Source organism: Centruroides vittatus, unplaced genomic scaffold, assembly GCF_030686945.1.
Source record: "Centruroides vittatus isolate TY-2023 unplaced genomic scaffold, ASM3068694v2 contig_8, whole genome shotgun sequence".
In the NCBI taxonomy this organism is placed as follows: domain Eukaryota; kingdom Metazoa; phylum Arthropoda; class Arachnida; order Scorpiones; family Buthidae; genus Centruroides; species Centruroides vittatus.
Window position 1 is genome coordinate 1,204,132 of NW_027122517.1, and position 15,883 is coordinate 1,220,014.

Here is a 15,883-nt window from a genome sequence, read left to right on the forward strand (position 1 = left end):
TAGTGTTTACTAAGCCTAACTTTATTGGTATTAATATACACAGCATAAGCACTTGCAGTACCCTGTGAAGTCTTCAACCCATCAGTATAAACCTTGTTGTCAGTCGGGAAATCACAAGGTTCAAGGCTCCTCTTAAGTGTTGGATGAGACAAGTTCACTAAAGGCCTGCTGACCTCATAGCAAGAAGCATTATATGTATTACCAGAAATAGTGATGCTCTTTCTCGTGGAAAGCAGAAACTATCTAGCACAGTATTGGATTTGGTGGAGAATGGTAGGCTTCCCTGCAGGAACAGGAAAAGCAACATTCAAAACAGTGCGGTAACAACAAGTAAGTTGTAGAAAAACAAGATGCTGGGCTGTTTTAAGCCGATGATGGTTGTGAGATTGGGAGGCTGCCTCACTCCAGACAGCCAAAGTGTAGCAAATGATGGGCATGAACAAACAGTTGTAAATAGCGTTGACGGCCTCATAGTCACAACCCCAACTATTTCTGGCATCCAGAGAAGGTTGTTAAAGACAAGGTTGGTGTGACTGGTTATGTGGGAAATGTGCTCCTTCCACGAAAGTCTGTGGTCAAGGACAACTCCAAGGAAGGTGAGGAAAAACTAAGATATTAGATTTGATATAAATAAAATTCAACTAAATTGTAATCAGTAAGCATAAGTGGATCCCAAAGGAAAATGCTTACTCGAAAGTTAAAAATATTTGAATGATTAATAAGGACCTTTTATTGACCTGTGCAGGGTCCTTACAGACCTGGAAAATCAGAGAAAGTCGGAGGATTAGATTTTTAGCATAAAAAGTCGTGGAAAGTCAGGAAATCTGCAAACACTGGAGAATCCATCTGTCGCTCTCGCTCCCTTTTGATCCAAACACGTCTTTAAATTTGGTTCAGTATAGGGAGATCTATGGAAACTGAAGTGACCAAACAAATGGCAAGATTTGTCATGCTTATATCTCGTAAACTATAAATGATAATCTCACGTTTTAATTTTTGTTGGATAGAAGGTTTACATCTGTACTTAAAATGGTGGGTAGTGGGGGTGCAGCTGTGTGGGGAAGGGATAGAAGTTGCACATAAACACTGAAAATGGCAACATGGTGCGGTGTTCGGGGGGTGAAAGTTGGGATTGCGAAGAGATAGGACAGCGAAATTGGTATCAATTTGTATAGAATGACAGGATCTACAATATTATTTAGCAATAATAGCCAATAAAATAGAATTTGTAAAGTTATAAGCTGATAGCTGGGCGAGTTGAAGAAAATTTTCATAATGTTGAAGAAATTTTTAAGAAAATACAAACAGAAATGTAAGAAACATATATCATTTGAAAAAAATTTTTAAAGGAATCAGAAAAGTCCAAAGTGACTAATGTAAACAAGTAAACAAACTTCCACACCCTTAATAGAGGTGTTCCTGAAGCAAACACAAGGGACACATGAATATAAATCGGTCGAGCGTGGAGTTGAAAAGGCGATTCCCTTAGTCTTGTTTATGTTGAACATTAGCTTGTTGTTGAAGCCCCAGTCAAACATTTTCAATAAAATATCATTAGTGGTGGTCTCGCACCATGGTCTCGATCACGCACCTGGAAGTTTCTGGGAAGACAAGGAAGGCATCATCTGCATAAGCAAAAATCTAGCACTGGTGCCAAAGTCAAGGCGGAGAAAACTGTTCAACAGAATATAACAGAACAGGGGGCCACAGACAGACCCTTGCAGGCATCCCTGCTGGAGTTTGTTTGAAAAAAGATGTTGTTCAACCTTGATGATGCCTCTCTGTCTTTAAAGTAGTCCCTCATCAAACAGAAGAGGTTCTTGGGGCAGCCATTGTCACTAAGCCGGTACAGGACCTGTGGCCACCATGCTGAGTTGAAGGCATTTTTGAGATCCAAGCTGAGCCCAAATACATAAGTATTCTCAGAGAATAAGCCTTTGATGTGCTTCTTTGATTCCATAAGAGCGTCAATGGTCCCTCTCTGCCATCTAAAGCCATGCTGTGCACTATGAAAGAGCCCCTGCGACTCCCAGAACCAGTATAGCTTATTATAAAGGAGTTTGTCCAGGACTTTACCAAGAATAGACATTAAGGAGATATTCTGCATGTTGTTGATGGTAAGGGGCTCCCCTCACTTTTTGGGGATGATGATGAGTTGTGCACATTTCCATGAGCAAGGGAAGATACCCTTCTGTAGATATACATTAAAGATTTCAAGAAGATCTGGCTAGGCTTTCCAAATTTCTTGAACAATCTCAGCATTAATTTGATCATAGCCTACAGCCTTTTTTTTGCACATTTGTAATGATATTGTTGACTTTCAAGAAGGAGAAAAGAGGATCATTTCCTGAAAGTTTTTCAGAGTGGTTATGGTTTCTGATCAAGACCTGTTCAGAGTAGTCATCATCACTGGGGTCGCAGGAACAGAAGTGTTCAAACAATCTGTTCATGGTGGTTTGAAGATCACTAACAATGACCCCAAAGTTTTCTGATAAGGTTCTGAGTCTTAAGCTCGTTGACGCTAAGCTTATAGATAAAACCCCACCACCTAAAGGAGCACCAGGACTCCAGCTTTGTCTTTTTAATTTCCTCCTCATATTCTTGTTGAAACTGAAGGTAGCAACAGCAGAGTTTCTTCCTTCAGTGACTCTAGCAGTGCTGGAAATTCCTTCACAGCTGGTTATTGATCCTGTGCATTGAGGCGAGTATGTCATTCTACCAGGGGTTTGTTCTCCTTCTTCTTTTCTTCCTAGGAATAGACTCGTTACATGCATCAGTAATGCTCCCAATGACAGTTTCAATACACTCCTCAGTCTGTGTCCAAGAGTAATCATAAATGGGGAGATGGCAGCATTCATGAATAATGTCCCCAAACTGACTCCAGTCAGCAGACTTAGTGTTAAAGGAGAGGAAGGAGATCAGATACTCTTCACAGCAGGGATCAGTATAGTAGAGATTGAAGATCAGATACTTGTGATCTGAAAGGCTGTCAATGGTGCCATTCCAATTTCTTATAAAGGGGTGGAGCCCCCGGAGCAGATGGTGAGATCAATCCAGGAGACACCAGAGAAAGTGGGCTGTGACTTCGGGCCATTGACAAACTAGTAGATTGTGCACTGCCACAAAGTCCTCCGTGGCTTCTCCTCTTTCATCTCTATACTCTCCACCTCAAATGGGTGAATGCACATTGAAATCTCCAACAATTAGAAACTGTACATCCCTAAAGTGCCCCATTGCATCAGAAAGATGCTGTAGTGCATCTGAGATCCTGGTACTAGTGAAGAGTAAACATTAAAAGCAGTCACCTTGAAGCAGGGAAGAGATTTCAATGCAGATGATGTTTTGGAAGAAAACCTAGGATGTGAGGCAACAGCCAGCTTGAGGGTTCTGACAATATCCAACGCCCAGGGCCTCCTGTGTTGTCAGAATGCCAACACAGGAGAAAACAGTTGCCAGAGAGGAGGTTAAAGGTCATAATCAATCCTGTAAATGGCTGTGATTTCATTCTCATCATAATGGGGCACCCTTTGTCGAGAGTGTTATGATTATGATTTCCTTGTTTTTCTCTTAGACAGTTAGTGCAGCTTGGCATCTCAGATTTTTTCTCGCACTGTTTGTATGAATGTGGGCCACCACATTGACTGCAAGCTTTAATTTCTGATGCACAATCTCTTGCAAAGTGCCCAAATTTAGGGCACTTAAAACATTGATTTAGTGGAACAAAGTCAGTTACATTGCAGCATGTCCACTGAAATATTTATTTGCCCTCCTTCATTAGAAGAGCCTTCACATCAGGGAACACTTCGACCACCCATGTGATGTGCAGTGCACTTCACTGACCAATGGGAAAATGAATCCTAGCCTTTCCCTGAAATTCTTCCCTGGTGAAAGACTTCGTGAACACCCTATTTTGCTCATAGATTTCATCTAGTAAGTTCACTCTTTTCACTTGCTTTGGCGCAGAAATAATCTTCATCAGTGGCAGGTGCTTCTTTGGAATGGATGAGTGCAGACCGCAAACCTTTGAGACCGTGTGCTACATCCCCCTTACAACTAAGATCAACTTTGACCCCATCCATTTGCAACCTACAAATGTGCTGAACTCCAATTTTTGGTCCATGAGGGCTAATACTGCTAGTGAGCAATTTCCTTGTAGCCTCAGAATCATTTGACTCGGCTCCCCATAAACAAGGACTGTGTGGCATGGCCTAGGTAGAGAAGAAATGGGTTTGTGAGGCCTGCCCAAATGTTTAACAGTGTCGCTGTAACTGGTGAGCTGACCATGATTTTCCATATGCCCGACAGTGGAGAAAATCTGCCAGTACCACGAACAGCCTTGGTGAGCCCATTAAGGGCAGCTGTGGTTCTAGCAGACTGTGAGGCGTGCCTCATCCAAATCCTCCTAGGTAGCCAAAGACCCAAGCTTATTGCTTAACTCATCCAACAAACAAGAACCACAGCTAGAGTCTGTGAGGTCAGTGACCTTTTGAAACAGGTCAACAATGTACCTCGAGTGCTTTTTGGTTCCCAAACTTCAACTATTAGAAGTTAATTAACCCTTCAGTTCATCAAGCATATTACAGGCCTCATACAGAAACCCTGGGGGTTACAGGTTGCTATACTGTCTTAGCAGAAAAATGAAATAGATAATAAAGAGATCTCACCTCTTTGGTGAACAAAGTCCACAGCCCAAAACAAATAGCTTCTTATGACAACCGTATATGAATGTATAGAGATGATATTCCAACCGGCGACACACAAAACTTGGTGACTCCCACTGTTAGCAGAAGAAATGAAACTTTTTTTCTTATGGAACACCCACTGTTAAACTGCCCAGTAAATCTGTATATTAGAATGACAGGAAACAGATGTGTAGCGAAAATCCTGATTGGTCTAGGAGCCAAACCGTGAAAGAGTGTGATGCATGAACACACTATCGACAATAGCAATGACCACTGACAAGAGTGGGCACTTAGTCAAGGAAGGCCAAGCAAGCATGGTTGGTGGTAGCACTATTAAGCATGCAGTCCCAGACTGTACATCCTCCCACGTGTACCAGTGCTATCACAGCACCTGTACGCACGAACAGTAGGGGAGATAGGGGGGCCCTCTCTAAGTAAAAGTTAGAGAATAATGTCCAGCTTACCTGGTCAGGAAACACTGTGCACACAACACTGAAAATATCTAATCTACAGAGCAGAAACGTGATGTAGCAGCACAAACTTAACACAAGTAAACCACAACTTCACACTGGGGTAAACACCGCTCCAAGATGGTGGAACTCCTTTAAAGTTGCTTGATGCTGTCTTCAGCAGGAGAGGCCAAGATGGAGATGCCAAAACACGAATACTATACTAATTTCAGAATACCCTAATGTTAGGCTTAACAAAACTAAGCCAAACCACTTTGCTAACTCTACTCTAACCCTAAAATCCTATATTCTAGTACTATCTAGAATGCTGCTAGGCCTAAAACTAGGCTTAGTTTGGCAAACTTCACAAAAACTAAGACAGGAGCAGAGGGAGACAGGTTCTTCCTCTCCAAAACCTAAACTCCTCGAAGGGACTTAGTCCATATTGGCTCAACCAAATGATCAATATGTAAAAGGGTATGTGAACATCAGTACAGTCTTGCGAACAACAGGCATACTACCACCTTGTCCACGTACGCCACCCACTAGGCATACCCAGAAGTACATGCGGACCTACAGAATACTAAGTTAATCAGGCAGGCCTTTCAAACAGATCATATTTGTAGCCTGGAAGCATTGGAAATATATAAAGCCAGCCTAACCAGCAATTGTATTAACTTTAAGGACTGCAATATAGTGGCACATGCATGGAAGTACATACATGTATTAAAGAGTTGAGCAAAGTTAACACACAATAATTTTGTCTTATAGAATATGTATGGCATAAAAATTTGTATGGATCACATGATCACACTTTTACAGTTTTAGTCAATCAACCATATAAATTTGCCTTACATGATAAGACATTCAAAATTTTAAAAAATCAATTTTCGTACATCATTATTTTGACATTTGACTTTGGAATTTGGTTTCGTTAAAAACCTGAGGCAGGCCTTGGTGAAGGCCGAAAATATTCAGAATTTTTGTTGAAGTTCTGTTACCAGATAGAACGTTTGTTTGTATTTAATTGATCTTGTTATTTTGAATAAGGGGGCATGATGTAGCAATACTGAGGAATGCTGTCTTAAGCATACTCAACTGAATTAAAATTATTAAAATAGTTACTGATAAACTAAAAATTCATTGGTCTGCATTTCAAAAAAAACTGTAGACCTATAAATTCCCATTGTCATCTATCTGTCTCTCTGTCCTTTCTTAAGCTTGAGAATGGTGTTAGATAGCAGAAAGTCAAGACCAGATACGAAAAACTTAAGGGTGGGAAGCCCCAATTAACTATATACAAACTTCTGGTTTAGATTGGAAGTTTTCACATAGTTAATTTGTATTTGTATATAGTATTCATATTTATATATATTTTGAATTGAATTCATGTGACTTTGATTCAAACATTTTCTCTTGAATGGAATTACATGGATGACTGGCATGACTTTGTTGTTTCCAGGAAAAGTATGATGTACAGGGACAAGACACTACAAATCGTGATAGAGAACATACATTTTAAATTGGATAAATTAAGAATATGATTAAAAGTTGCAGCCCAGCATTGTGACAATGTCATCATAAAAATAATTTGTGAGATAAGCAGAGGGTCAGGGGTTTATCTTCTCTGACCACTTACACTGCACAGGTTGGCAAAACCCGATCTCGTCGTTTCGGATGGCTAGGAGGGCAAAAAAGTGAGTGGGGAGGTGCGTCGGTAAGTCAACAGGCATCTTTGATTGACAGGAGACAGGTTAACAAAGAAAACATTTATTGATTAACTAGATTACTACAATATTGGTTACAAGGCTATTCTACTATATACTATGAGAGTAAATGCGGTTAACATACGCCTGAATGCAACTATCAAGTTACAGATTCTAAGACTGCTATGCGTTAAGCCTAATGCCGTTGCAGGAGAGAGAGAGTTTACAAAGGTCTTAACAAAATACCTCTGGGTGTGAGATTGGACGATATAATTCGATGTATGGCGGTCACTGACGATGTGGAAGAGTTTCTCGTAGGTCCTCTCCAACAGGACTTCGTTCCTGGGCATGGAGACAGACACAAGTACAATAATAACTTCCTATGCGAGCGCGCAAAGGAAAAGCTCGCGCAAAGTTCCGGTTGCGCGAGCTTTTATAGAGTTAGTGTGGGAAGCTGTCGGTTGTTGACGATGACTTGCGAATTCTTGACAGCCAAGTGTCAACTTTCCACCTAACTGTTGATAGTTACTGGAGACCTCTGCTCCGTTTCTCCGCGAGGAGTTTTTTTCTATCTGTGATTGTTTACAAAATTCTTGAACAAAAAAATGAAAGTTTTCTTTCATTTACACAAATTTTTCCGCTAAAATTCGCGGTCTCACAAATCACTTGTTAATTATTAATATAACTACTATATTCATATTTATTACTAAACTAAGATAATTAAAATAATTATTTTATATTTGTTATCATGTAGAAGTTTGTTGTTCAAAGTTTGAAAGAATATCGTTGGTTTATTTATTTATTATGCATTAATGAAGTTAGAAATTCATTTATTGAAGTAAAATCATCACCACTTCATTTAAAATTATCAAAATTGATTTATTTTTGCAATAAAATTTATTTTGAACATGTCATAAAGTAATATATATCATGTTTGTTTAAGATAAAGATTTTTAAACTAGTTTTTCATTTTTAATTTAGGTCAATTAAAAGTTGATGAGTTCTTACTAGAATTTTCAAGGAAACGAGTGGTAAGTTTTAAACTAAAATTTGTAATTTGCTTAACCTTCCATTGGGTGCATTTGATGAATTTGATACACTATGCAAATTTTGAATTGTCTCCTTAAAAAAACTTGTAGCTATGCCTAGTTTCTAGTAGCTTTGTTTCTCTTATTCCTGATGATGACCCTTATTCTTAGTATTCAAACAGTTTTCAAAGTACATGGTAGTATCTTTTATCATTTTGATATATCACACTTTTGAACAATTCTACAGCAATACAAATGAACTGGGTTTAATTGTAATAAAAACATCCACGAAACCTTTGTATCTGCAATTGTAAATTTTTTATTAGCAATTAATGTTTTCGATCTTAAACAGATCTTCAGGTCTAAATACACAACTGAATTAGAATGCGAAAAATAGAACATACTAGTTTAAAATATTGAAACAAACCAAATAAATGAATACATAATGTAAATAGTTATAAAATAAAATTATTATTTATTTGGTTTGTTCTAATTTTTTAAACTAGTATGTTCTATTTTTCGCATTTTAATTCAGTTGTGTATTTAGACCTGAAGATGATCTGTTTAAGATCAAAAACATTAATTGCTAATAAAAAATTTACAATTGCAGATACAAAGGTTTTGTGGATGTTTTTTATATTACACCTCTTTGTGCTATATAATAAATATTTAAAATATTGTCTGGATCTTTTGGTAAATGCAGTGAATTCAAAAACTTTACTTAGATTAACTACTTTTTAGAATTAAAATTCTGTAAAATTAATTTTATAAATTCATATCAAATTATAAGCAATACAAGCCAGTAATACCTAGAAAAAATAGATAATATTGAATTTGAAACAAGTAAAAGAAGGAAAGGATATAATGAATGTAATGGACTTTTAAATAAAAAGTAACTAACAAATTTTGAATGCAAATGTAGTGCCTAAGCACTATTATATCGTTATTTTTGTATATATATATATGTATACATTTGTATCGGGTTTTCTTTGTTTGTGTTTTTTTTTTTTAACGTTTCGTTTTGTACCCTATATCGGTTTTTGGATGGGTAAAAACCGATCTCCATTGCGGATTGGTTAGCAACGGACATGACGTCACGCGCAATGGCGGGGATTATAAAGGTTGGACTCTCGTCCACCACACTTTTTGGTTTCTCCCTTCGGTCCCAACCAGTTGTGCGACAAAATTAGACTGTGGTGAAAGAACAAAGGAGAAGGAAGACTACACATGCGGACATTCAATTGAACAGTGAAAAAAATCCGGACCCATCGAGGAGAACATTTCTATGGTATAAAAAAATATCACGCCAGATATATAAAGGAGACTTCAAGGAACGTCCGAAGAATATTATTGTCGGTATGTGAATTGCTGTATCTTACTTTTTAAGTAATTTCTTCGATCCTTTGTCTTTAAAACCCAAAATTGTAATTACGTTATTTTTCATGTCATTTAGAATATATTAATTTTGTATTATGTGTTCATTATTAAACCTTATTGTAAAAAAATGTACAAAACTGTAAAGTCCTTGATTAATGTGCCTTTACCCGAACATTTCGTCCAATAGACTTAGGTCCATTGGGGACTGAACATTGGCGTCCGCGACAGGATGTTGTAAAAGGATTCTTATTAATACTAAAAAAAAAAGGGTAAGGCCTGTTGTGTAAAAGGACTAGTAATTCGGGAACTTTCTGCAAGATCGAAATTGGTAAATCATGGACGAACAAGTTTCAAGCGGATCACTTGGTGAAAGAATGGGAGAGATAGGAAATGCACCAGTGGTGACAGGCTTTATGGGGATGATCCCCTACTTTTCTAATCTACCTAGTGACAGTCTGGATGTCCGGAGATTTTTCGAAACTGTTGAAGAAGTAGCTTCATTGGCGAGTTGGAATGAAAAGGTCAAAGTTAGCGTCGTCAAAGCCCGCTTGAAAGGTGAGCCTTTATCAGTCTTTTGCGATCTTAAGGATCAGGGAGTTAGCAATTACGAAGAACTAAAACAGGAGCTTATAAAATGTTTTATTCATAAAGATAAGGGGCGTAATCCATTAGGCCAGTTGTTAAATATAGCCCAGCGAAAGGAGGAGAGAGTGTGTGAGTATAGCAGTAGGTTAAAGTCATTATTCTCTAAGGCTGTAACACACAATCCTCATGTTAAAATCTTACGGGATAATACCGTCAAGGAGAGCTTCATAAAGGGTTTGTTAGTTGAGACCCGTAGGCAAGTAATGCAATCCAAACCTAGTACGTTAGATGAAGCAATATTGAAGGCAGAGGAAGAGGAAGAAGTGGAATCCGCTTGTAACACACGCGGTAGGTTTAGTGAAGCATATGCAAATTTAGGACATTCGGGGAATGCAAGTGAAAAGGAAGATAAGTTGGCAGATCGTGTGGCTGAATTAGAAGTACAACTGAAGAAGTTGAACGAGTCCATGACGCACATGCTAGATACAATGAAATTGGATAAAAACCCTAAAACTAAATGGGAGGACACGCGAAGATGCTACTCGTGTGGCGAAATAGGGCATGTCTCAAAAAAATGTAATAGGCGAGTGTGTTTAAACTAAGATCTGGTCAATTGGGGGGTCAGACAATTGACCAGAGAAAAAACAATTTGAACTTAACCAATTGTATTTTTTTATCTGACCATATGCTGCCAATCATGTCGGCGGATCTGGAAGGAAAAAGGGTAGGAGGACTAATCGATACCGGTGCTGAACGCACCTTGGTAAATAATGAATTTGTAAGGGAACTTAGGAGAAAAAAATTGATAAGTGATACTATCACAAGTGAGGCATGCATTAGAGGCATGTCAGGTGTAATTATTACGAGTAATGAGGCATTGGCCCTTACAATTAAGTCAATAAGTGGTAATAAAATGGATCTCACAATTCCAATAATCAATTTTCCTAATGGTGTGGATTATGATTTTATATTCGGAATGGACGTTTTGAATCATAAACCCGAGATATTCTCTGAGTTAGGTTCCGTTGTGAGGGCAAGTCCCTCGATTAGAAACCATGACGTTAGTTTAAATGTTAGTAGTAGAGGGGGGCATCAGGATGAGGTATGGAATCTAGATCACTTAGACGATAATATAAAAATTAGTGTTAGAAAAATATTAGATAAATACCCCAAGGCTGTGGCTATGGAGATTGCCGATATATCCGGCATGAAGAATTACATGCACTCCGTAAGCCTGACGACGAACCACCCCATTAGTGTGAAACAATACAGAATCCCTGTCAGTTATCTCCCTGCACTAAAGGAGAAGGTGGGTGAATTGTTGAGGGCTGGGATATTTGAGGAAAGCTCATCAGAATGGAATTCACCAATCCACGTGGTGCCAAAGGAGTCGGGGGAGATCCGAATAACTTTGGACTTACGAAAAATAAACGAGGTCACTGAAGCCCAAGTGTATCCAATGGCGAGAATCGACGATATTTTATCTCAACTCAATGGTAATAAGTTCTTTTCCGTTTTAGATTTAAAAGCCGGGTATTTCCAGATTCCCCTGGACCCGAGAGTTAGGCATATATTTGCGTTTTCTACTCCTTGGGGAAAGTTCCAGTTATGCAGGATGCCCCAAGGAGCTAAGAATAGTGGCCGTTACTTCCAACACGTTATGAATAAGGTGTTAGCAAAATTTGTAGGAAATAGTTGCTTCATTTTTCAAGATGATGTGGTTTTATTCTCCCAAAAAATAGACGACCACCTGGAGCTACTTAGTAGGGTCATGAAAGTACTGCAGGATGAGGGGTTAAAGTTGAACCCCAGTAAATGCCAGATCATAGCCAAGGAAGTGAAGTATCTAGGGCACGTGATCAATGATAAGGGAATAAGCCCAGACCCTAGCAACATTGATTCCATAAGAAGAATTAAACCACCAAATAACGTAAAAGGTGTGCGGAGTTTTTTAGGGGTAGTGGGATTTTTTAGAAATTTTATCCCTTCCTTCTCTGTTATCGCAAATCCATTAACCAACCTTACGAAAAAGGGAATTAAATTTGTTTGGAACTCGGAATGTCAAACTAGTTTCGAGAATTTAAAGAAGGCTATCACTCATCCTCCCATACTGGCCCACCCAGATTTCAATGAGCCCTTCTATTTACATACAGATGCATCCGATATAGCAGCTGCTGCTGTGTTGGAACAGCGACGAGATGAAGGTTTAGCTCCTGTAGGGTACTTTAGCAAGAGGTTTCAAGGTGCAGAAGTTAATTATTCTACCATCGAGAAAGAGTGTCTTGCTATCATACTAGCATTAAGACATTTCAAATATTTGGTCTTAGGTCAAAAAATCATAGTTCTATCAGATCACAAACCGTTGGTTTTTTTGAATAACATCAATAACGGCAGCAGGCGTTTAACCCGTTGGGTGATGGAACTATCAGATTACCATATTGAGGTACAGCATGTGAGAGGAATTGACAATAAGGTGGCTGATTTCTTATCAAGGAATGTAAATGGAGTGAGTTGCTTAAATATTGAATCAACGGGGGAAATATTCCCAACAAGAAAGGAAATTATTCATTCCCAGGATAACGATAGTGCCCTGGGTCCTATAAAAAGGGATTTGTTAAGGGGTAATGGTAAGGGGGTTACGAGGCAGCTCTCGAGTGATTATGTTGTTATGAACGACTGCCTATATAAAAAAATTTGGTTAAAATCCCGGGGATATCAAATGAATCAATTATGTGTTGGCGAAGATTTGGCCAAAAAGGTTATTAAGGCTGTACATGAAAACAAACTTTCAGGCCATTGGGGGGTACGTAAAACTATAAAGAACATAGAAAGAAACTACTTCATCAGGAATTTAAAACGAAAAGGTCGATCAGATTGTTAAGGAATGCGAAAGGTGCCAGAGATATAACATACATAGGGGGGAGGCACCTTTACAGGAAAATGAAACCGCTATAGCACCGTTTCAGAAGTTCACCGTGGATATAATAGGGCCCATTCATAAAACTAGTAAGGGAAATCAGTACATTTTAGTGATCATCGACATCTTTACTCGTTTTGTTGAGGCTCACCCACTACCCGACCAAACTGCTTTATCTGTTAGTAACATGATTTTCGAGAAAGTGATTTGTAGATATGGCACCCCTGAGGTGATAATTTCTGACAGAGGGACAAATTTTCTATCATCCCTATTTTCTGATTGTTGCAAATGGCTTAACATTAAAAGAAATATAACGACCGCATACAGACCATGCTCAAACGGCATTTGTGAGAGAGTAAATAAATCTATCATCGACATGATCGCTAAGTCATCGGGTGAGACCAATATTGAGTGGGATGACTTGATTCCTCCCGCATGTTTTGCCTACAATAATGCGCACCACTCAGCCCTTGATGATACACCTGCTTTTCTCCTTTTCGGTGTTGACCCCCACACTCCAAACATCGATCAAAGTTGGGATCCTACCAATACTGATGAACGTAGATCCTTTTTGATAAGTAAGCTCAGGGCCATTAGGTGTATGGCAAGCGATCAAGCTCGTCAGCATAATAAAATTTGTAGGAAATACCGCAATATTAATAAGAAATTAAGGGAGTTTAGTGTAGGACAGAGGGTGTGGGTAAAATGGAAGGGTGGTAAGAAAAGAAAATTTTCTAGTAATTATAAAGGTCCTTTCCGCATAGTGAGAGTAATCAATCCCACCACCTATCAAATTGAGGGATGTAATCTAAGGGATAAAGACACTGTGCATGTAGATCGACTAAAATTATGTTACGGTGATGTTGTTGATAGACCCAAACGTAAAAAAATTGAAAAAAGGGTGCAAATAGAAAACATGTCAGATGATGAGGATGAGACCCCTGATCTGAGAATAATTAGGACAGCATCTAAGACCGTTCCTAATGAGAGAAGCGAAAGTCATTCTAATGGTGACATTATTGAAAGTGAGAAACAAGAAGAACCGTATAATTTACGACATAGAATTATAGACTTCCGTAGACTGCACTACGGCAAGTAATCTTGAATTGAGGGAGGTATGTAGTGCCTAAGCACTATTATATCGTTATTTTTGTATATATATATATGTATACATTTGTATCGGGTTTTCTTTGTTTGTGTTTTTTTTTTTTAACGTTTCGTTTTGTACCCTATATCGGTTTTTGGATGGGTAAAAACCGATCTCCATTGCGGATTGGTTAGCAACGGACATGACGTCACGCGCAATGGCGGGGATTATAAAGGTTGGACTCCCGTCCACCACACTTTTTGGTTTCTCCCTTCGGTCCCAACCAGTTGTGCGACAAAATTAGACTGTGGTGAAAGAACAAAGGAGAAGGAAGACTACACATGCGGACATTCAATTGAACAGTGAAAAAAATCCGGACCCATCGAGGAGAACATTTCTATGGTATAAAAAAATATCACGCCAGATATATAAAGGAGACTTCAAGGAACGTCCGAAGAATATTATTGTCGGTATGTGAATTGCTGTATCTTACTTTTTAAGTAATTTCTTCGATCCTTTGTCTTTAAAACCCAAAATTGTAATTACGTTATTTTTCATGTCATTTAGAATATATTAATTTTGTATTATGTGTTCATTATTAAACCTTATTGTAAAAAAATGTACAAAACTGTAAAGTCCTTGATTAATGTGCCTTTACCCGAACATTTCGTCCAATAGACTTAGGTCCATTGGGGACTGAACACAAATGTGTGAAAAATATAAAAAAGGCAACTTTTATTACATAACCTATATTATTACTGTATTTTGACAAAATGCAGTTGTGAGATCTGGAAATTCCATTAGACCCAAAACTGTAATAATTTTTCCCTATTATAAACAACCTCGATAGAAACATTCCTAACCAAGAAAATATTGCGTCCCTCGCCATATAAATGTTAACTATCCATTATTCTCACGCTGTGTGCAGATCAGCTTGCAGCTTGAGTTTATAGTTAGTGTCCGAATTCGCCGTATTGTTTTAAATCCAGGGAACACCTATGGCCTGATCACATTCCGCGAGAGATCGCATGATCGATTTTCCCATCAAAAAGCTATATAAGATGCTTTCTTCCCCCCCCTCGGGAGTGGATCGTCGACCGAGATCGAGTCCCGTTGGATTTTGCATCTTGTCCTTGTGCCTAACGAAAAATTTTATTTTTGTGCCTAAAGAGTTACCGACCCTTGTATTTTCAAAGGAATTAACGACTCTTGTGTCCAGCAGATTTGGATTACGGATTCTCTAAGAGGTATGGAACCCACCAATGTGAACTCTCTTTCTCTCCTCGCGTGTTAGGGATATACTAATATATATATCACCCCCTAAATATTAGTTTTTGTAACGTCTCATTAGTATCCAATAAATGTTGTTATCTTGTTAATTGGTGTCTTGCTTGCTCAAATATCGCCTGTTGCCTTACCACGACCCTGTTCCCTCCTACACTCGACCAGATGAAAAAGTAGTCCCGTCCCCGCGGGAAATTTTACAGAAAAATAAGCCACCTCTGACACGTGGGCAAGTCCCTCCGACTTGTTAGCCGAAATTAGACGGAGGTCCGACTTCATCGTACCGCATCGGTACCCACACAGTGATAATATGTATGTGTATTATAAATGTAATGAAATATAAGGAGTGATTAGAAAACACTGGAAAATATTTGCATAATATAAAAAAAATATAAATCAGCTAAAACATTTAAACAATATAAAAACAGATTTTTACTTTCCAGACTGTTATATATAATAGAGGGAGAAATGGCCATTGGGCAAAAATTGATTTCCCTAATAAAAATGTGTACTTATGCTTTTGGAATCTAAAATTTGAACTTAGGATGGGAATAATGAAGGTCATTCTGTTAGTTCTTATAGAGTGTAAAGAATTAAAGATTAAAAAAATATATCAATTATTAGATGTATATACTGTATGTAGATGTATCTTTGTATATATAGAAACACACGGAATAAAAATTTCTTAACAAAAGAGCATATACAATGAACTTCTTTCTTTGAGATTAAAAAAAAGAAAGAAAATTAGAAAACAAAGAAAAATATCAC

General features: G+C 38.2%; 1 protein-coding gene across 2 annotated transcripts in view; it reads left to right on the forward strand.

Moving 5' to 3' along the window:
* Window positions 1-15,883, forward strand: part of Vsp37A (Vacuolar protein sorting 37A) — a 121,323-nt gene that overhangs the window by 101,950 nt on the left and 3,490 nt on the right. For both annotated transcript variants that reach the window (XM_067278446.1, XM_067278448.1), the window contains one exon: window positions 7,819-7,868. In XM_067278446.1, the coding sequence (XP_067134547.1) occupies window positions 7,819-7,868 (50 nt within the window). The remainder of the gene's footprint in view (window positions 1-7,818; window positions 7,869-15,883) is intronic.